This window comes from Lingula anatina, chromosome 2 (genome assembly GCF_051362555.1).
Source record: "Lingula anatina isolate TDL-2025a chromosome 2, LinAna3.0, whole genome shotgun sequence".
Lineage (NCBI taxonomy): Eukaryota > Metazoa > Brachiopoda > Lingulata > Lingulida > Lingulidae > Lingula > Lingula anatina.
The window spans coordinates 46393161-46414319 of record NC_141768.1 but is presented as its reverse complement, the minus strand read 5'-3'; the positions used below and the strand labels follow the sequence as shown (position 1 = coordinate 46414319).

Sequence of the window (21159 nt, the reverse complement as noted above, 5' to 3'; positions counted from 1 at the left end):
ACGTAAAATGAGTTAAGCGCTGTTTTTCAAAATCGTTAAACTGTGCCAGAATGGTGCGAAAAAGACAGACATTGCCAGACAGATTATTGCCCCAAAAGGAACGGTCCGCACAGTTTCACAGAGTAATGCCCAGGCTTATGTACCAACACAGACACCACGTCCAATGTATCAATATCTTACCACAAGAATACAGGACTCAATGTCCTTCAGGATATGCTGCTGCAATTAAACCAAAACCACCCAGTCCGTTTTAAATGAGGGGCAAATTGTCACCAAAACGCGTTTTTCAAGGCTCTTAGCGAACACCAAACTGGTTTAAGCAGATTAGGATACCAGCCCACCTCTGAGGAGGCCACTGTAAACAGCAAAACAGCGTAGTCTGTTTCTCTAATGAATTGGGGACCATGACCGTTTCTGGGTAGAACACTGAAACCGCGTTGTTTTCTTTATTGAGGTCAGATTTCACCTGTACCGCTCAAGTGGTCAAAAAAGAGTTTACGGACATCTTCAAGAGGCCTACGACAAGATGTGTGCCCCTTCTGAAGTGACTAGGGCCACTGACAGCGTCAATATTTGGAGTTGATACCACATTGGTGCCAAAACACCAATGGAAGTCATCGATTAAAACCTGAACCAGATCAAATAAAGGAATAATCTGGGAACCACTTGACTATCATTTGATAGGGGCACCTTAGGAACAGTTTTAGGTTGCACGATCAGATAGCTGGTTCACACAGAGCACTTTTAATAGCAGATAACTTATAGAACCAAGGGAATAAGCAGCTACCTTGGTCATCAAAATCGCCATATTTGAACCACTTTAACAATATGTGGTTAGGTCAATAGTCGCCAAATCAACGGCCTGCATGTCCTACAACAAAACTGAACCAAATTGGACAAGCTTTAACCGTTGCCTGGAATTTTATTCCAGATTAAATTCTAAAAAAACTATCCCAAGAAATGCCTTGCCTCTTGAAAGCTCTGGTAGCAGAAAGATAAGGTCAGGCATAGCGGCGACCGTTACTGTGACTAGACACTGACATGAAGGTCCTTTGTGGGTCGTGTAACTCTTTTAAAGACGATAATTTGGAAAATATGGAGATCCAAAATATCGCTTTCAATGGTTGTCGTATGACTTAAAATTGGCAATGTATTTTTGTTTGCTTCATTGGCGAAGTCAATTAAAGAACTGATGTCACAATGACATGGAACAGTTTATCAGAAGTTATTAAAACACGATTTTGATCCTTATTTTCATTTATCAGTCGGCAAAATAGGAAAAAAACTGATGAATTATGATTTTGAAAAAATATTCCATATTAAATGTCAAGTCTGTATATAAGTATGGGATCTAATTATTCAAAACAGGCCTATAAATTACTGAAAGATTGCGGGAAAATGTTAATTAATTGCACCAAAGAAGACTTGAGTTTAAAATATCTTAGAAACGGTAGTTCCTATCACCAGTATGCCTCTGCGGCTTCCAGTAACTGAAATATTTGAAATTCATGACGCCTAGATCCACGTGAGTCGAATATACTGTAAAATGCAATTCCGGTCGGAAACTTAACAGCTGACTGTATGACGTTAGCTCCGGAAAATCCCACAACCTAGGACGAGGAAATTATTTCATTGTCAATTTCCACTCAATTATTGTCAATTAAGTCATAAATGTGGGTGATTTTGTATTTATGAACATAAATACAGAGCATATGACAATACTGAGTCAGTATAACAAATGTAAGGCCTAAATATATAGAGGCATTCATTTTAACATTTCTTGGATGAGTTTTTTATATAACGGGGAAAACAGAAGAAAAAGACAGGGTAAACCCAGACCAGTTAACCAACTATATATATTTTTCATTTCAGTGCATCTTCACTAAAAGAAGCACACCATTCGTTGTTTTTCAAATCACCAGGGTTGTGGCACGATGATGTTTGCGCTGTTGTTCGTGGTGTTGTTGGGGGGCGCCGTGGGTAAGAAGACACAAGATGACAATATCACAGATGCATCATATGGGTGCATTGACGGAAAACTACAAGGTATGTTTGAGGAGTAATTTTCAAAATCACTGTTGTCTTTATTTCATTCCGGGTAGAGGGATTAGTCTGTGCTATCTGTCTCTATATTGCTAAACGTGCTGTCAAACATTTTAATGTTCTCATAAAATAGGGAATTATATCTACGATATAATTACCTGCACAAAATAACCATATGCTGTAAAGTTAATAACTTACTCTCAACGACTCCCTATCCTTTTACTTATTTGATTCCTCTTTCGTGTAGTTATTACCTGCTATCAGTGGAAGCGTTATGGTTATTTTGTGATTCACTTCGCGGCGAGTATGGTATGGGACCATCCTTTTGACATCGGCAAAACTGCACTTCCTTTGCTGTTCGAAGATTAGCGTACGTAGGGAGAAAAGTGGAGAACCTCGAAATGTAGGGTGTACGGCTCACGCCACGTTCAACCCTCTACTTTTATTTTCACGACAAAATATGAATAAATGACAAAAAGGTAAAAACAACATCGCACTGCACAGAAAAAGGTAAATATTTTAACAACATAAAATCATATTTGATATTATAATCTATACCTTTATTTGGTATCATTTGGTATTACTACAAAGTTTTGGTATTACTACCTCATCTTTCAGAATGCAATCCAGTACCACAGTGTGCCGAAGAAACCAAATTCGCCTGTCTCTTTGACTGCAAGTGTGGAGATCAAGCCGTCTGCAAGTAGGTAGAAATAAACAGGGGTTGATCTTATCGCCATAACTTGAATTCTGGCTCTTCTCCATTCAAACGGATATACATATTGAAGGTCAAAACGTTGAAACGCTCTGAATCGTTTGAACTCAATAGTAGTTTTTATACATTATGTTAAAACTGTAAGATCTATTCTTGACACAAAATTTTGTAATCAATGTTAACCAAAAATTAACCCCGATCTAATTGCCTTTTTCACCTCATCATCATCACCGATTCACCATTATCATTATTATCAGCTTTGACACTCAATTTTGCACTTAGATTGATTCTGCGTTCGCCGTCATTCATATTTATTTTCGCTAAATATATTCATACTTTCAGACTTGACTGTGATTGCCAACCCATGTGTGTTAGCGGTGACATGACGACGTGCGGAGAGGCCACTTGCGACATCCCGGAACCAGATTTCGAGCCTTAGCGTCTGCCTTTCAAAGGAAACAATTTAATTAAGATCGAGACATTGTCCTTTTTTATGGCGATTATAATAAAATGACACTTACTTTGACGAAATGTTTTGTGTGTTTGACTGTCTTAAAACAATATTTTTTTGCAGCAAATTATCTTTACATTGCGCTCAACAAGTATTTTACTTATTTATGAGATCAGAGCGTGGGCTATTTTAGTTTGAATCTAAAAATTAAAAATTAAATTTTTTAATTGAAATTTAAATGCGCAATATCATCAGGACTTCATTAACTTCTAGCCGGGATGCAGGAGTTTACTCTAAATAACCAATTTACTATCAATCACATGACGACGGGGTGCTCTTTTGTCAGGACGTTTCATCACACAACAATTCATTAACGATGATGTTCGTTCAAATCCTGCATAATGGTCATCAATGGCGAAATAGCAGGGGCCTTATGCAATACTCTTACTCACTTACTTAATGTTAAAACAAAAATAAAATAAATAAATAAATGAATAAAAATACATAAAACAAAAATTAAAAAGAAAAATATTTAAAACAAAAATCAATAACAAAGAACATCTTCAAAGTCATTCTTATTTTAAAGTATTATGATAAGGAAAAAACATGCGAAACAGTTCTTTTATTCAAATTTTTCAGACCATTGGAACATAGAGACTACAGCCTACTGAACCCCAAAACTTGGAATATGCTGTAGAGACTTGAAAATGGACACATTTCTTACAAAAAAAAAAAAAAAAAAAAAAAAAAAAAAAAAAAAAAAAAAATTTGCCTTTGCCCGTGAGATGGAAAATGTGGGTTGGAGAAGAGTAGTTTAATTCTGAATTTAGAAATGTCATCTACACAAAACCATGGGGATTTTTAACTTTGCTTTTGTTTTTATAAATATTATGTGTCACAAAACATCAAAAACTGCCTTCTGTGTTTTGCATTTATTACGTTACACAAAAGAATTCCACTATGAAAATTATCGTATTGAAGAGAGCGTAGTGGTATTCCGTATTTGAATTCATTTTAACTTTATGAAAATGTTTACTTAGTACAAAGTTTAAGAGTAGTCATACATGTATACTTAATAGCAGCGTGAACACCCTTACCCCTCAATGATTTTTGTTTCCTAGAAATCATGAAAAATAATAAGGAAACTGTTTCCATAACTGCTACATTTGGATTTTCATTACCAAATTTAATAAACTGAACAGTAATAATAAATGATACAATCAGATGGTGCTACCACTGAATGCTTTGGGTTGCATGCTTTGGGTCCATTTTAAAAAGATATGTCAATAATAAATGACACAATCTTGATGTCAAAGCTGATTTCCTTAAGATCTCAGTGGTTGTGTCCACATAATTATTTTGGGCTAGAGAATATGAATACTTTGGGTTGCACACTTTTAGATTGAAATGTCAATAATAAATGATCCAATCTTGATATCAAAGCCGCTTTCCTTAAATTTTCAGTGGATGTAAATACATAATTATTTTTGGCCAAAGACTTAGAAAGCTTTGGGTTGCACACTTTAAGACTGAAATGTCAATAATAGATGATCCAATCTAGATGGCAAGTCTTTGATCATAGTCTTTTTTTTTGATTTGATTATCTTGATTTGAGTTCTGAGAAATAAATAAATGATAAGACCACAATTTGTTTTTACATTGGCTGCATGGTCACTTGCTGCAGTAAAGAAAGGTGCATTAACACAAAATTTAAACAGACTGAGAGAGATCCCTATAAGTGCTACACCTACTTTATGTATCAGTATCTGTTCTTTTTTGTTATTAAGCAAGTAGTTAAATGACACCTAATTAACTACATCCAATTTCCAAGTTCAGCTAATTTATTTGCATGGATTATTACAGAGGGGACCCACTTAATGACAATAAGTTCTTGTGGTAAATTGGTTTCAGTCTACCAGTGCCAGGTATAACTTCCCCTAGACATGTTATGCTTATAAAGACATGCACCGAATAATTACTGTTAAACAGACACGACTTGCCATCACAGAATAAGCAGACGGACTCAACTCTTCAGGATGCTGTGGAAATTTTGCTTTTGCACTGTCGTGACTGCCTTCCTATCAAGTGCAAATTTCTATTTCACTTGCGGTGCTGAGCAGGTAAGTCATTGTGTACAGAACTTACCAGTCATATATAATTTTTTCCTAGTCTAGTGAAAAATAGATTCAAAGGCCAAAAACCCTAACCTACCATTAGATAACTGACAATAAATATAACAAAGTATAAAAAAATAAATAAATGGAACATAAACATAATTTGCCACTTTTCTCCCTGGTTACAGGTAACTGGTGTTACTGGCATTGTAGAAATCCAAGAGCTTAAAGATATGAAGCACAGTATTGATGACCTCAAGGGTTACACCCAAAAAGGGGTCCGAAACCTCCAGAAACAACTGCGGGCTTTGAAGACGTTGATGGAAGAAAATGCAAGAAGACAGCACAGTAGGTATTTTTACAGCATTGGACTCATCAAGGGCATATATATTATTAAGTGAAAAAAGGGGGTTAGTTTTGATCTCTTTTGACACTTTTCTTTGTGCCAATTGAAATGTTCAGGTATTCTAAAAATTGTATCAAAATGTATTTAACATATCATTTTTGTCCTTTTAAAATGCTACCCTTCAGCATTTAAAAACTCTGCGCTTGACTCTTTTTTTTGTGTGTGTGTGATTGATGCAGTAAACTCAATTAAAATTTGATTTTATCAATTCAACCTGCACATGTCGGTACACTTCACAATGTGTGTCCACATTAGCAGGACACTAACAGGACAATAAACAGGGAAAATATGCCTGATCAAATGTCAACATATGTAGATATTAGAGTCATGGCCATCTATTTGTTTATACATTAGGAATACTTTTTACACATCTTGAAATTATCACTAATACTAACCAAGAATTATTCTTTTAAGTTCCAGTCTTCCATGTTCGTTCATCTGAAGGTGGATACAAACTATCCTTTAATCAAGCTCAACAGGCATGCATTGAACGAGGTGCCAAAATCGCAACACCAGCCCAACTGCAAGCTGCATGGGAAGATGGACTGGATGTCTGTGCATTTGGTTGGGCAGCCGATGGGAAAATTTACCTCCCTATCCGTTACCCTAGACCTGGTTGTGGGAGTAGCAGATCCCTGACAACTGGACATAAGGGCTGGATTGACCAAAATGCTAGTGGAAAGGCAGATGTTTATTGTTTCAAGCTGTAACTTTATCATGAAAATACTGCCACTTAGTTTTTGACAGCCAAAAAAACTGAATGAAGCTAAAAATGCCAGCTAAAAATTGCTGAATAAAATGTAGAAGCAAACGTGATTTTTTTAAAGTTTATTTTGCCTAGCCTTAGTTCACTTCTGCTGTGCATGATTAAATTTTAGTGTTGATTGAACACGCATTAATTATTATTGTATCAAAATTGACAAAATGACCCATTTTCTGCATTTTGTCTACATTTGACAGCTTTGCTGCCATGTTCCTTATAACAGTGATTTTTGAAAAAGGTTTCCATTTTACCTTATAATAGCGTAAGCCTTTTTTCCTTCTAGTCTATTATATCAGATTTCTCTTACTTTTCCTTCAGTGAGTGTCTACATATTTGAGTACCAAAGGCGCTACAAATAATCCACTTAAAGTATGAATTTTAAACTCAGAACAAATAGGGTCCAGACAGGCTTTACAAAACGTTAGAAACCAGTGATAAAGTGGTTTGCCCCCCCCAAATTCTAATTAAGTATTGCATTTTGTACTCTCGATGGGTGCTGACAATTTCATATTTTTTTCAAGTTCGTTCCCACCTAAATATTTAATTGTTTATATTCTGGCTTTGGTCCAGAACTTAGTATTCATGATTTCCATCATTTGCGAAAAATCTAATAAGTGGTTGGACATGTTTATTCACATGGTGCAATACAACTGTTATACACATACACTTCTGCACTAGATAATTTACATATTTATGATAAGAAGATATGTATAAAATTAATAAATATTACAATATTAACTTTGCTACACATGAAATATGTACAGAACTGGATATTTCTAAGGGACACAAACATCAAATATTGTTATAGGCTTGAACTTTTTAAACTTAAAAAGAACCCACTTAAAAAGGAAAAAGTATCTACTTATTTGCCCATATGTTTCCCATGCTCTTCATGCAAAACAAAAAAGCAAGATTTACTTTCGTTCCCAAAATCTTTTTCTAAAAAAACACCCAAAATGCAATCAATTTGCTTGGAATACTGAAAATTAGAAAATTATAGATCTACCATTTTAAATTTTTAAGTGTAAAATAATGAAAAGAAATCTTTTTTATAAATAACTACTTTTTTTCAAAGATTCTTGGTCATGCAGACTACGGATGGATTAAGTTCTAAAACTGACAATTTAAAAATTATTCCCAAAATAAAAAACAAACTTTGCTGATAAACCTAGTAAAATTCCATCTTAAAACAAAACACACGTACCAAATCAACTTTAAATACGTTAACCCTTGCTCAAAGTAATAAAGACACTTAACAGATATGTGCACTTTTGACTAACCAATTACACTTAACAATTCATACAATGTGACTGCCCAAATGTTTGTTGGCCCTTTTGCTACTCCTAAACCACAAAAAAAGTGTCAATATGAAATTTTCTCTAAAAAGAAGGAAAATGTTACCAGTAAAATTTAAGCATACTACTCATGTTTTAAGTTTCATTTTGAGCAAAAGACTATAGAGGTAACTTTCTGCTGCTGTTATACACAAAAATGTCTCCGTATGACACCACTTTTTCAAATTACACATCACAGTACAGGGTTTTTAAAAAGTACTCTACGATACAGATTGTTCTCATTACATCAGTCATCAATTAACATTTCACTTGGAAATAAACGATAATACTCTTGCAATGATCTAAGTTTCAAAAAACAACAAATATTCATTCATAGTTTGTGCAATACAGTTACCTGCCAAAATGTAGTTTCACAAGCTATCTAATTTTATAAAGTCAAAAATGATATTTCATCCTGCTTTTTCCAGCATCAGTGTCCAATATAAGCTAAACCATGTCTGGGGTAGTGCTAGCAATTTTTTACGCTTAGCCAAATCACCTCATTTTTGTCAATTTGTTACCAAATTGGTTATAATCTGACTAAAACATGTCAAATCATGCCCTTTTTCTTTAGCCAATTTAAGTCAGTTTTACCATTTGGCTAAATTGGCGAGTGTTAGCGCTACCCCAGCATGTTGTCCAGTTTGCCACCATTTCAATGTTCAAAACAGCATAGAACTGTTGTTTATCTTGTTATGAACAACAGAATTACATCTGAAAACCATGGGAATTGATCCTAAATTATACTTAGAATATATATATATTTGGAGCAAGCAAACCTTAAAGCTTACAAAGGTTAAACAACTTTTATTATTGTTGGATATTGTTGGATTTTTCCTTCCAAAGTCTTTCAAGTACAAAAAATAATACTGAATAAAAGATGACTTCCAATAAAAATTTCATAAACGACATGTATAATTCATGATATCTTTCTTATCACGTAACATTTTCTCAATAGTCTATTTTATGGGTCATTCTCACTGCTTTAAGTTGCAAGAAAAATATCACCATCATCAGCATGCACTGTAAAATTTTATCAATTCTTTTCAGTAGCTAGATAGCTGTAGCCCAAATAGTCCAATTTTTCATTTTATTTCTGGAGAAACAGCAAGTAATATTCAGTTAAACCTTGTCCTGTCCACTGCAGCAATTAATCCAAATCATCCATATCATAACCATCATGGTAATCTTCCATTTCTGCATTGAAAACAATAATAATGTAAATACAATAATAAAATAATCTGAAATACATCAAATGACATGGTTAAATGAATAAAATTCCAATTAACTAAAAGCACACACAGACTGCTATGTATTCCTTTGAGAAAAATACCGATAATGGTTCTCAAAATCTGAATTCAATCCAAAGTGAATAAAGTAACCCTAGTATGAAGAGATGTTTAAAGACAATAACATAGTGATCCTCACCTGCCCCATGTCCCAGTAGTGTGGCTGCACTGATGTGTTCCTCTTCCTCCTCCTCTTCCTCCTCCTCCTCCTCAGCTTCTTCTAAAAAAAAACAAACCAAGACCATTTAACTTACAGTATAATATAGCTGTTTACTTGTTAATAAGGAAAAAGTTAAACTCATAACTCAGGTCCAATTCAAAGCTTGTGATTGTGAAGTTTCTGTCATCTGAACATGTTTCCCTTTGTACAAATCTAAGTTTAACCACAATTTAACTTGTCACCATACGCACTTTTGGGAACAATTTAACAAAATTATCTCCATGGAGTTAAAATTTGAGGATATGGAACAAGACTTGCCTTCTTCTTTGGCATAGTCCACAGGTCCAGTTTCCACAATGACTGCAGCTGTGACTTTGTCTTCAACTTTTATCTTTTTAATGGGTGGCTCCTAGCAATCAAATAGCAGCATATTATATAAATGTGATTAACAAAATACTCTGCTTTAAAATGTAACCTAAAAAGTCACTCAAATGAAAAAGTTACCACACAAAAAATACAACAAATGACTGCTATGCTTTTCTTTTCTTTCAAATTTGACAAACTTACTTTCCGGGATTGTTCAGCTGTGTTGGAGTCTATTGATAAACTGGTCCTTCTAAATCTGGAAAACATTTGTCATTTGTTGTTACAAACCACAATTTCATCACTGATAATTTGTGTAATTAGTCATGTTCTGTGCAAGCTCCTGACTTCAGATCAAGTTTGCCCCTGACTTCAGATCATGTTTCAACTCAATTTAATTAATAATAGGAGAGAATACATACTAAAAACAAGGACAGGATTAAGTCCAGAGTCATAGTAGATAGAAGGTGCTAAAAGAGGAGAGAACACCTAACTGTGTGTGTGTGTGTGTGTGTGTGTGTGTGAGAGAGAGAGAGAGAGAGAGAGAGAGAGAGAGAAAGAGAGAGAGAGAGAGAGAAGGAAAATTGATAAAAAGAAGGAAGAAAGGGAGCCAGCCACTTCTACCTTTTACTATCTGGGGTCCCTATCCCAGACTTCACTGGGGTACTGGCACCAAGGACGGGCTCCGCCACTATAACCTGCTTGCTTTCAGACACCCTGTTCAGATCTTTGAGAACTTCATAGTTGATTTTGTTTGAAAATTTCTTCTCATGAAGCATTTTCTGTATAGCTTCCTCTGCACTGTTGGCTGGGTATTGTTGCTTCTTCTTCTTGTGTTGTTTTTTCTATCATAAAAATATGACAGTTTTATATAATTTATGTATTACAAAATCTTAAACAAGATAGTAGAAAAGTAGAACATACAATCATATCTATATGTAGGAGCCATACATCATAATGATAATCTTACTTAAGATATTTTCTTCAGTGAAAACTTTTCTTCAAAAAGAATGATTACCTTTTTGGGTTCAGGCTTTGTTATTCCTAATTCTTTTTCTCTTGCTTCTTTTTCTTCTTTCTCTGTAGGAATGTGAGAAAAGAGAGTTTTAGTAACTTTATGAGGTGATATGGCATATACTCTTCATACCAGGACACACAACAAAAAAACAACACAATTTAAAAATAAAAATTACCAATATTTGTCTAAGGTTTGGTCTTAAATAAATCGATCCAAAAAATTATATTCTTACTGTCTGCTTTAATCACTGTACTTATAGAAGGATTCTTCTAAATTGTGAAAGAAATTTCACCTTTTTGCTCCTGTATATATACTGCATTCAGTTTTATCCACATTTCAGTCTTCCTTTTCACTTCCTCCTCGTTAAGGATAAACTGAAAGGAAAATGATTATGAGGGTTACTCAAAAATATTGAAATAACAAAAACAAAGAAATTCAATAAAACAGAGAAATAACAGTGATTTTAAGTTTGCTCTCTTTTTCTTGAACATTTCTGTTCACTGAGCACAATAAATTCAACTTTATCAAAACAGTAACCGAAACATACCTTTTCCAATTCGTCATCATCTATGCCTTCGAGGTCCAACTCACCATCTTCTTGTTCTCCTTCTACTGAAGAACAAAAATAAAGTAATGATTATTATTATCATAACAAGATATAAACAGGATCTTAATATGCCAAAACAAAGCTGCAGAATCATAATTTCACAGCTAACATTGAAATAATCACACTTCTGGCTACTTAACAGGTAAGCTGGAATGCACTCCTTTGTAAACCAGTGATTTACTTGATCGTGACATAACTGACAGTGCTACAATTAAAAAGTGTCATGAGAACAATGGAAGTTTAATTCTATATTCTCTGGCCAATCACTTAGATGTTTGTAATGATGATGATGAAGAGCATGGCATATTCTCACAGTGTGACGAGAACAGGGTCCTTTCTACCAAGATTGGTCTGAACTTTTAAAATTTTACCTTAGATAATCAACAATAGTCCAATTGAATAAAAGGCTGATGTTTCAGACTAATACTGTAAAATTTATTTACACAGGCTACTTTGAATTTATCTTTATCTTGAACTGAAGTAGACCAAATATTGTTTGAAAAATGAGGACAAATTCTCTGTATGAAATTCTTTCATGAAACTGAATATTGGCTCCAAGTGCAACTTACCCTCTTCTTCTTCTTTCTCCACAGAATCCTCCTCCTTCAAACACTCCTGAACACTTTCCATCAAACCTAAACTAGCTGCGGTGGGTCGTAAAGAGGCCAGTTTCTGTCCGGGCGTCAAATACGTGGGCGGTGGCATCAATAAGCTATCCATTTCCTGTTTTTCTAAATTATGTACATCAGTATCAGTGCTGTCTGTTGTGTCCTCACTTAAATCTGTAAGAGGTTCTGAGGACGTGACGCCCTCCAGTTCTGAGATTCCATTATCTGAGGTAATTGTGGGGTCGTTGAGTACAGCTTCAATTGTTTCGTCATTGATTATTGAACCACATGGAATGAGATCCTCGTCTTCTGCTAAGCAATCTTGGTCCTTTGATGATTCTACAAGCGAATTCTGCATTGCTTCTGCTTTGGCTAAAACAAAAAATTTCATTAAAAAAAGATAATTTCTTTTTGGAAGCTTGATCTCCAGGTTCAAAAAGTGGTAAACAAGGTAATATCCTTTGAGTAAATGCTCCAAAATGCATAAATATCTAAGTGATAACCACATTCCTACATTTTGAAAAATGAGCTAAAATGGTTTTTTAAGTTTTAAATGAAATTCTTGACCATTAACCCAGGATAAGAAGTTCTCCGTGAATTTAGTTAGTAAAAACTATTGTAGGAGTAAAGGAATGCTTTTTAAACTATCATTTCTCATAAGAATGATAATGGTATCTTACCCATCTCTTTTCCCCATCTTTTCTTCATTCTAGCTTCCAGTGCTTGTTCTATTTCTTTCTGAATGCTGCTCACTTCACTGACAACCTCTGACAACTTGCCACTTTCCTCCAGCTGAAGGCAAAAATGTCATTAATTTAACAATACTTATATAGTTTTTTTATGTGTACAATAAAGGCATTACAAATACCTTCTGATGCAATATTGGCAAATATTTTGAAGATAATGACAAAAACATCATGTAATTTCCCTTCTTAATCCACGTCAATTTCTTCACTTTCAAATCACACTTGTGCACATTACAATTTGGCACCAAGGACACCATAAAAATAAAGAAGCTGAAGAAAACTAACCGTGCTCTTTGAAACCCTAGCTAGGTACTTACTGATGCTTGCTCCTTGGCCTTTCTGCGACTTTTCTTAAAAGAAGGTGGGTCCTGCTCCTCCTCCAGGTCTATCCTCTGGAATTCATCTATGGTCAGTTGACTAGTGGGTGTGTCTTCAAACTCTGTTAATCTGGAATGTGGGAAAGAACACAGTATAATGATATCATCTGCATTGTGCAATCAGTGTACATTGTTTGTCAAAGACAATCTGACTTCTCACACCTTGGACATTTATTAATTTTGTGATACTGTTTTTGATACAAAATAATAAGGATAATTCATGATTATCAAAGAGGACACTTTAAAAAACTCTGTTAACTGGCAAAAAAGAATAAAACAAAGCAGAAGAAGCAATATGCATAAAAAAGCAACAAATACATTCAAATTAGTAGAACAACACTATTTTTTCATCTCTGACTAGTTCAGCAGCCAAGTTTTGCCCAAGCATCATTCTGAAATTTGAACTAGCCTCACCTCTTCCTTAACGTAGCTTCACAAACTTTGACTACTTTGATTATCTCCTTCATTGTGCGGTAACATTCATGAATTCTGCAGGCAACAAACAGAGCTGAAATCCAAAAAAAAAAAAAATAATAATAAGTTATGAGATTGACGTTACTTAGAGTATTCTCTTCTTAAAACATGTCTGACTTCCAACATATACACTGTAATCTATTTTTGACTTATGAAATCAACAAGATACCGAAAAAGAAAAGAAGTTTTTGATTCATAATTCGTTTTTCATAATTCATATTTCACTCTCATCATTTTCATTTATCATATTATCATGCTTCCTACCTGCCCCGCACAGTCCAGATGGTCGTCTGCCAGTTGCCATCCAATCTCTTTTCATTCTCTGTACAATTCTCAGTGCTGTCATCGATACATCATGTGTCTTCTCTTCAAAGTCCAGCTTGTGGGAGAATCTTTGAATGAGTAGGCATGGATCTACAAAACAAACAAGACAATATTGTATAAAATTTATATAAAACTTAAAATGGAAAATATAAAATAGAAACTTAGACCATAAAGGGAAAAAGATTTTAAAAATTGATTGTAAAAATTTAAGTTATTTATTCAGTTTATACACACATTCACTCCTGTTTTTCCTCCACTTTTTTATTTCATAAAATTAATTGAAGAAATGTAATTAAGAGAAGTATTTGATAAATATTAAGCAATAAAGTCAAATAAGAAAATTTATAAACACAAGCAAAACAGGCATTGATTAGTTTTGCTCTAGCCTGATAGATGGCGCCATCAATCTCACATTATGCTAATTGGAAATAGTGCATTGTGGGATACTACATGGATGAAAGAAGATGGCTGTCAACTGAACACTGAACAGAAGTCTTAAAAAAAACCAATTATGTATACTGACGAGTCAATGCATGCCTCCCATACCAGGTAATTTATATTCTATGAATTTAAATTCATTCACCTGCCCCCTTCTATACCCAAACAAATGATCTAAAGCAGGTAAGATCCATGTTATAAAGTTGACCTAATTAAGTTACAATTTGATACATTTTCTAGAGGTGAGTGCCCCAGAAGGGTATGTCTAAATTTGGAAAATCTAAGTATCTGATTACCTGTAGCTAGTTGGAATTGGACTTGATTAAAGCTGTAAGTGTTGCTCTATGACAAACAATGATGTGTGGTTGTAATTACTGTGTGAAGAGAACAAGGTTTAATTCTAAAATGATCAGAAGTAGATTTAAACAACTCAAGTAAGTACATCACTGGTTTGTATCATAACTTATAATGTTACAAACACTTTTCATAGCAATGACAAAAGCACAGAGAAAGGGGCTAGTGTTATTAATCAAGCTGACCTGGAATCAAGGTAGCAATTTGTGATGCAGAAGGGTTGGTCTGATAACATTTCATCTCCCAAAGGACTAATTTATACACACTATCTGATAAGTTGTAACATATGAAACATATCATTGATGATTTATTTACAACTAGCACATGGGGCATGGAATGAAAATTCAGTCCCTATATAACTATCAAGTGTATGGAGAAGTATGAGAATAACATATCAGTCGACATAATATTGAGGAATTTATGATAATCTTCGTAATCAAACAAACTATGATCTGGGATAGCAGGCAGAAACCTCCAGGCTGTTTATCAATGTCCAAAACCATGACAGGGTGAGGGAGATAAATGTTATAAATAAATCCAGTCATATGATTCTGAACTGTGAGAGCTAGTCTATATTTTCTCACACCTAGTATCAAAATTTCTCACTCTGATGTCCAATAGAAAGATGTCTAAGAGTAATCCAGACATATTTGTTATATCTGATAGGATGCAGTATATTGATGATGATGAGGTCAACCAAGAGGTCCCTGAAAACAAGGCAGGAGTGAGTCAGACCATGGGCATCAGCCGCCAGCCCAGACCTTGTCTTCCGGCTCCCAGACCCAAATCCATGCACAGTACAAATGAACTCAACTGGCAGTCCAACTACACCAGTGTTAAGGAACGCAATGCCGCCATGTGTAATAATGACCTCATGGCAGACGTAGTGTTCATTGTGGGACAGAAGTCGACTGGTGGTGTACAACGAATACCTGCTCATAAATATAACCTGGCTACAGGGAGCTCTGTATTCTTTGCTATGTTCTATGGTGGACTGGCTGATGGGAAGACAGAGATAGCAATACCTGATGTGGAGCCTGCTGCATTTCTCAATTTACTCAAGTAAGTTGGGCTATTGTTTCAATTGTCTTCATTTTGGTTAGAATCATCTAAATGAACAGGGTCTTATACTGAAGACCTAGTTCAGTAATGCCTGATCATGGCATGTATGCACTTATACTGGCTATTTTCACAATTTATAGATATACTACTTTGTGCTTACTGTTTGAACTGGAGTTTTTGGACATTGAAAAAAAATTTTATCATGATGTTGCTACTCACTGAAAAACTCATTTCTTTAAAAGTAATTTAAGAATGCAACAAAATTCATTTAATTAAAACAACTTTCAAATAAATCAATTAACAGTAATGAAAGAAAAGTATATAATTGGTTTTAAAGTAAGGCATTTTTCTAAATGTGTCTTCAAAACAAAACTTCGTGTATTATTTCAGGTACCTATACTATGACGCCATAGACTTGGAACCAGACACAGTGTTAGCCACCCTGTATGTGGCCAAGAAGTACATAGTACCCTATCTCGCCAAGGCTTGTGTCCAGTTCCTAGAGACCAGCCTTAACGCCAAGAACGCCTGTGTCCTGTTGAGCCAGAGTCGGCTGTTTGAGGAACACGAGCTGATGCTGAGATGCTGGGAGGTGATTGATGCACAGGCTGAAGAGGCTCTGAAAGCTGAAAGTTTCGCTGAGATCGACCATGAAACTCTGAAAACTGTCCTCTTGAGGGAGACCTTACATTCACAGGAGACATCCATCTTTGAGGCAACATGCAGATGGGCTGAGGCTGAGTGCGTTAGGAGAGACTTGGAACCGACCAATCAAAACAAGAGAAAAGTCCTTGGCTCAGCTCTGTACTTGGTAAGAATACCATCCATGAAGTTGGAAGACTTCGCTAATGGCCCTGCTCAGTCAGGGATACTCACTCTTAAAGAGACTAATAATATTTTTCTGTGGTATACAGCAACACACAAACCTCAGCTTCCTTTTCCTGTTAAGTCGCGTGTTGGACTAAGACCCTTCAGATGCCATCGTTTTCAGTCATCTGCTTATCGCAGTAACCAGTGGAGATATAGAGGGCGTTGTGATAGCATACAATTTTCTATAGACAAGAGAATCTTTGTCGCAGGGTTTGGCTTATACGGTTCTAGCAATGGATCTGCTGAGTACAGGGTTAAAATTGAGCTCAAGAAAAACGGGATAATTCTGGGAGAAAAGACCACCAAGTTCTTCTCAGATGGCTCCAGTAATACATTTCCCGTGATGTTTGAGAATCCCATCCAGGTGGAGCCTGATGCTTTCTACACTGCCAGTGCAATCCTGGACGGGGCGGAACTGTCGTATTTTGGACAGGAGGGAATGGCGGAGGTGCAGGTGGGAAAGGTGACTTTTCAGTACCAGTGCTCCTCTGACAGCACAAATGGAACAGGGGTTCAGGGGGGACAAATTCCTGAGATAATTTTCTACGGGTAGAAGTTTTCTATGGGTAGACCTTGGATAGCAGTTCTCACACGTGTACACAATGCAAATGTCGTCAAACTGTACAAATGTTGCATAATGTAGTAAAATGTAGTAAACGTACGATTGTTTTGAACATACCCAGCACAGCTTCATTCCAACTTGAATTTCATTTTTAAGCATGTATAGTATCTTGTCCCTCCTACATAGGCGTGGTTATAACAGTGAAATTGTACTTAAAATGGGCACATATCAAGGGTTGTCAATAGACTGGTTACCTCATCTTTTTTTGTACACTTGCATGCAGGATGCATGATATTTATTTATAATTTTCTTCTGTTTATTTCTTCAACAGCTATTAAATTTAGAGCTGTAACTGCTTGACGTAAGGAGTAGTGGCAAAGGTTGAGGCATGTAGAATATGAGGAGCTTTCTTGTATATAGGTGGTAATATTTATATACATATTGTGATATACATTTTGTATGTTCAATATAATTCCTTTTCAAATAGATATTTACAATTAATAAATTAGAAGTAAATAATTGTTAACTAGTAAATATGTTATCAATGTATTTATTATACAGCTAGTATTACTGAAGGAAATATCTCTAGTATTCTTAAATTGCATAAAATAGTACCATTCTACATAGACACACATGGAATCTTTTCAAATCTTCACCAGTTTATTTTAATTGTTATCTTGATTACAATGAATTGATAGTTCTTATTAGCAAGGTCCTATGCACAGGTGGTTTCGTTAGGACTTTTATTCTTCATGTAGAAGCCAAGATGGTGCAAGTGGGCAAAATATGTGGATCATGTGATACTGTCAATTACTTTCAAAGTTGGGCTTTACTTTTCTAATGATCTGACAATATCTGTATATTTAATTCATTGAAAGTCAAATAAATACAGTGAATGTTGACTTTGGCAGTTTTGTTTCAAATGAAATTATATCACACTTTTAAAAAGGTGGACTCCAGATAAATTATATATATCAAATGAATTATTCAGAAATAACTAGAATAATTACAGCTTTTCCAGTAATTTATCTACTCAACTTCACGGGCGTCAATATTTTCAGCACGGGGCAAATTTTGGTGAAATGTAATGCACGTAATGTTTCTAAAGTTATTTCAATCACTTTCTTGTCTTGCCCAATATCAACTCCACTTAAAGCACTCAACAACACAAAATTGTCTATTGAATTCTATTTACCTCATAAGAAATTCTAAAATCTCATCATTACATGCCTACTTGTATATCAGATTTGGAAATTTTTAAGTTCTAAACATAGCATATTATTCTTATATACTAGAAATGTGGTAATGCCCACTAAAGCACAGTAAATTTTAGAAAATTTGTAAATTATAAATTGGATACAGAGAAAAGGAGAAAATTTTTTTCAGCATATCTATCATTGATTTATTTCAAAACATAAACCTGACTAAATAAATTTTGGTATTAGACCAAGATAAATTTTATCCCAGTGATAAATATTAAAACTTGCTAAGTTTTGAGAAAAATAAATAAATAAATAAATAATAAATTATATTTCCCCAGTTGCCTATATAAACAAATGTTTACTCACCAATAGCTGGTGCATTTATACACAGTTCTCTGGACAAGTGGAGGTACGTCTTTCCCAGTGTGTACACATTGACTTGGAGTATATCACTAAAATCCAACAGCATATCTAATGCAAGTTAAGGAATTTTTATCCAAATCGTCCGGTAAATAAAATGCACTCGATGGATGTCATTTTGACTATTGATTTGCAAGATCTGTGGTTTGACATGATAATACGGTTGATATGCATACTAGTAAGGATTTCACCATACACATTGAAGAATTGGAGGATAAAGTACTGTATTACAGCCAGGTAGCCTAATTAACAGGATCACAGAGTTCACAGCTGGGCTTGGAACTTATTGATCTGTTAAATCCTCACTCTTACCTCCCTTGGGATTTCAGGTACCACCTTGATTAGAGTTACAGAGCTGAACCAAGCCAGCTGAACATGATTATCAAATTCACAGAAAAAAAGGATACGTGGTGTGCCTTCTGTTCTGCAAACTAAATATAAACAGGCTGCTATCACGTGTTTGGTTTTTCTTCCCCTTGTCAGGCGCTTACTAACAGCCATTTTGAAGAAGTTGTAACCTATTTCTATACAATGTTGATTCAGCTTCAACTGTGAGGCCAGCTGTTGGATATTTCTTTTTCCTGTGGAAAAAAAGGGTTATCATCAATATGACATAGAATGAATAAATATCTAAACATGTCTGTGTGTAATGCGTCATGTCTTTAGATGGGGACCAATAAACAGACAATAAAAAAACAAACAAACAAACAAATACATATATAAAACCATTTGGAAGACACTTTGAAATGGTCTATTGAACATCTTATCTCTTCTACACTTGACACAAAGACCACCTTATATATATATGAACTTATGCATGCTTTCCAAGTATTTAAACCTCACCATTTTGCAAAGTGACAGCCCGGGATTCCTTTCCAAAACCATGATGGAAACCACTGCCCATGCTGTGAGACTTGTTCCCTAAATAATAATAACAGTAATAATAATCATATTGAAATGTTAAAACCTTTATTCTTATAACAATTGCTTGGTTCAGTCACTCTAACTTATTCAGGTATAAGTAGCTTTCATCCTACTAGTTTTATTATTCTCCATTACAACATAACAGTGCAAAAAAATGCATAAATTTATCATTAAACATATAATTAACAATAGCACCTTAAAATGCAAGGAACCAACTCCAAATAGTGCATAATGACAATAACATTACTGGTTAGAGTTGGGGAAACTCATTCACTGATGAAACTGGTTTCGCAAGGGTTTGATATTTCTTGGAAGTGAACGACCATAAACATCACCTCACCTTCCGCAGACACATACTGCCCAATGACAGAGGTGCCACCTATTGAGTTTTCCTGGAACTGGACCTCCGAGACGATGATCTGGTCCTCCAGTACAGACCCACAGCTGGTGCACACGGCGTCACCGCGGGCAGCATCCGTGTCGATCTCACTGCAACCGCAGTGCTGGCACACCCGACTAGACATTGTCTGCAACTAATGACAGGACATGCATTGTATTTTACTTATAAAATACCATATAACAATAACATACATTAATGAATTAATCATAATTATAATTAAGATTATTACGATAAGGTGTTGACTGCAATATTATGCACTGATAAAAAGAGAGTGATAAGGGAAACCATTATGCAGCTGGGGGTTCATATCTGGTTCACTGACCCAAAAGGCACTGAAGTGTTGTTAGCACTTACTTATTCTTGAATAGATTTTACATTACTGGTCTCCACTTTTAATGGTATCTCACATTCTCAATCAATTATGTAACATTCCCCATAGAGTTGTTCCCGTCTTACAATGCTCTCCACCTGATCCTGTTTATATTGCTGGTATAAGGGTTGAGGTAAAATACAACTGTCCCAAACCAAGCACTTAGTCCCTTCTCTGTCCTCAGACCCTACATTATTACAGTATCTATAATTTTACATACTAACCTAGATTTAATTGAGATACCATCTGTTCTTTCAATCTTTGTGCTTATATGAACTTGCCAGTTGAGATATTTTAATTAAAGCTCTTTTATAACAACATTTTTCTATCTTAAATAGTTTGTGTTACTTGTTTTACACGATTCTATTTCGTTGTAAAAATAAAAAGAGGATAATTGATGGACAAATACGTGGAATTATAAATACAAAAAATATTTCGCTCTCCATTAAACTGTACAGTGAACTGCTTCTGCAGTTTCCTTCATCACGTACAAAATTTACCTTCTCATTAATCCTCTAAGACACAAGGGAGAAATTGCTACAGTGGGCAGGCAATGGCATCTCACGTGGAAGACATGCACGGTGATTCCATCTCTAACAGCTTCATGTTGCAATATGTGAGCAACTGTGAGCAACTTCAGACTCTTCCGATAGGTGGCGGAAATGTCCCGGAGACATATTTCACGTGTAAATTTGGGATATGAAATTTATAAAAAAAAATTATGATATCAGCATTATGTCAAATATATTAAAACAAAATCTTCAC

The 21159-nt window shown here is 35.0% G+C and overlaps 3 protein-coding genes and 1 long non-coding RNA gene across 6 annotated transcripts; 3 read left to right on the top strand and 1 right to left on the bottom strand.

Moving 5' to 3' along the window:
• Positions 1 to 1605: 1605 nt before the first annotated feature.
• Positions 1606 to 3284, top strand: LOC147763762 (uncharacterized). Of its 2 annotated transcripts, XR_015332994.1 has the most exons (4): positions 1606 to 1740; positions 1873 to 2046; positions 2662 to 2746; positions 3101 to 3284. It is a non-coding gene; the product is annotated as an uncharacterized LOC147763762 (long non-coding RNA). The 2 variants fall into 2 exon arrangements; XR_015332993.1 differs by lacking the exon at positions 1606 to 1740 and having other exon boundaries at positions 1751 to 2046.
• Positions 3285 to 3915: 631 nt separating this feature from the next.
• On the top strand, positions 3916 to 6540 carry LOC106168789 (hyaluronan and proteoglycan link protein 3-like). The gene is made up of 3 exons (XM_087005479.1): positions 3916 to 5329; positions 5512 to 5671; positions 6144 to 6540. The coding sequence occupies exons 1-3, from the start codon at positions 5246 to 5248 to the stop codon at positions 6437 to 6439; spliced, it is 540 nt and encodes a 179-aa protein (XP_086861605.1). The 5' UTR covers positions 3916 to 5245; the 3' UTR covers positions 6440 to 6540.
• A 563-nt stretch (positions 6541 to 7103) lies between these two features.
• On the bottom strand, positions 7104 to 21072 carry LOC106165163 (transcription factor IIIB 90 kDa subunit). Of its 2 annotated transcripts, none has more exons than XM_087005476.1 (18): positions 20895 to 21072; positions 19965 to 20157; positions 19544 to 19621; positions 19108 to 19281; positions 18647 to 18751; positions 13733 to 13882; positions 13409 to 13502; positions 12935 to 13064; positions 12552 to 12663; positions 11833 to 12243; positions 11204 to 11268; positions 10949 to 11030; positions 10657 to 10718; positions 10263 to 10483; positions 9843 to 9897; positions 9594 to 9684; positions 9255 to 9335; positions 7104 to 9023 (listed from the first exon to the last, which is right to left on the bottom strand). In XM_087005476.1, the coding sequence occupies exons 2-18, from the start codon at positions 20146 to 20148 to the stop codon at positions 8977 to 8979; spliced, it is 2142 nt and encodes a 713-aa protein (XP_086861602.1). In that variant the 5' UTR covers positions 20149 to 20157; positions 20895 to 21072; the 3' UTR covers positions 7104 to 8976. The 2 variants fall into 2 exon arrangements, with proteins under 2 accessions (XP_086861602.1, XP_013398716.2); XM_013543262.2 differs by having other exon boundaries at positions 11204 to 11265.
• On the top strand, positions 14204 to 17980 carry LOC106165164 (BTB/POZ domain-containing protein 6-B). Its single transcript, XM_013543265.2, has 3 exons — positions 14204 to 14341; positions 15251 to 15646; positions 16037 to 17980. Exons 1-3 carry the CDS (start codon positions 14304 to 14306, stop codon positions 17067 to 17069), a joined length of 1467 nt encoding a protein of 488 aa, XP_013398719.2. The 5' UTR covers positions 14204 to 14303; the 3' UTR covers positions 17070 to 17980.
• Positions 21073 to 21159: the final 87 nt, after the last annotated feature.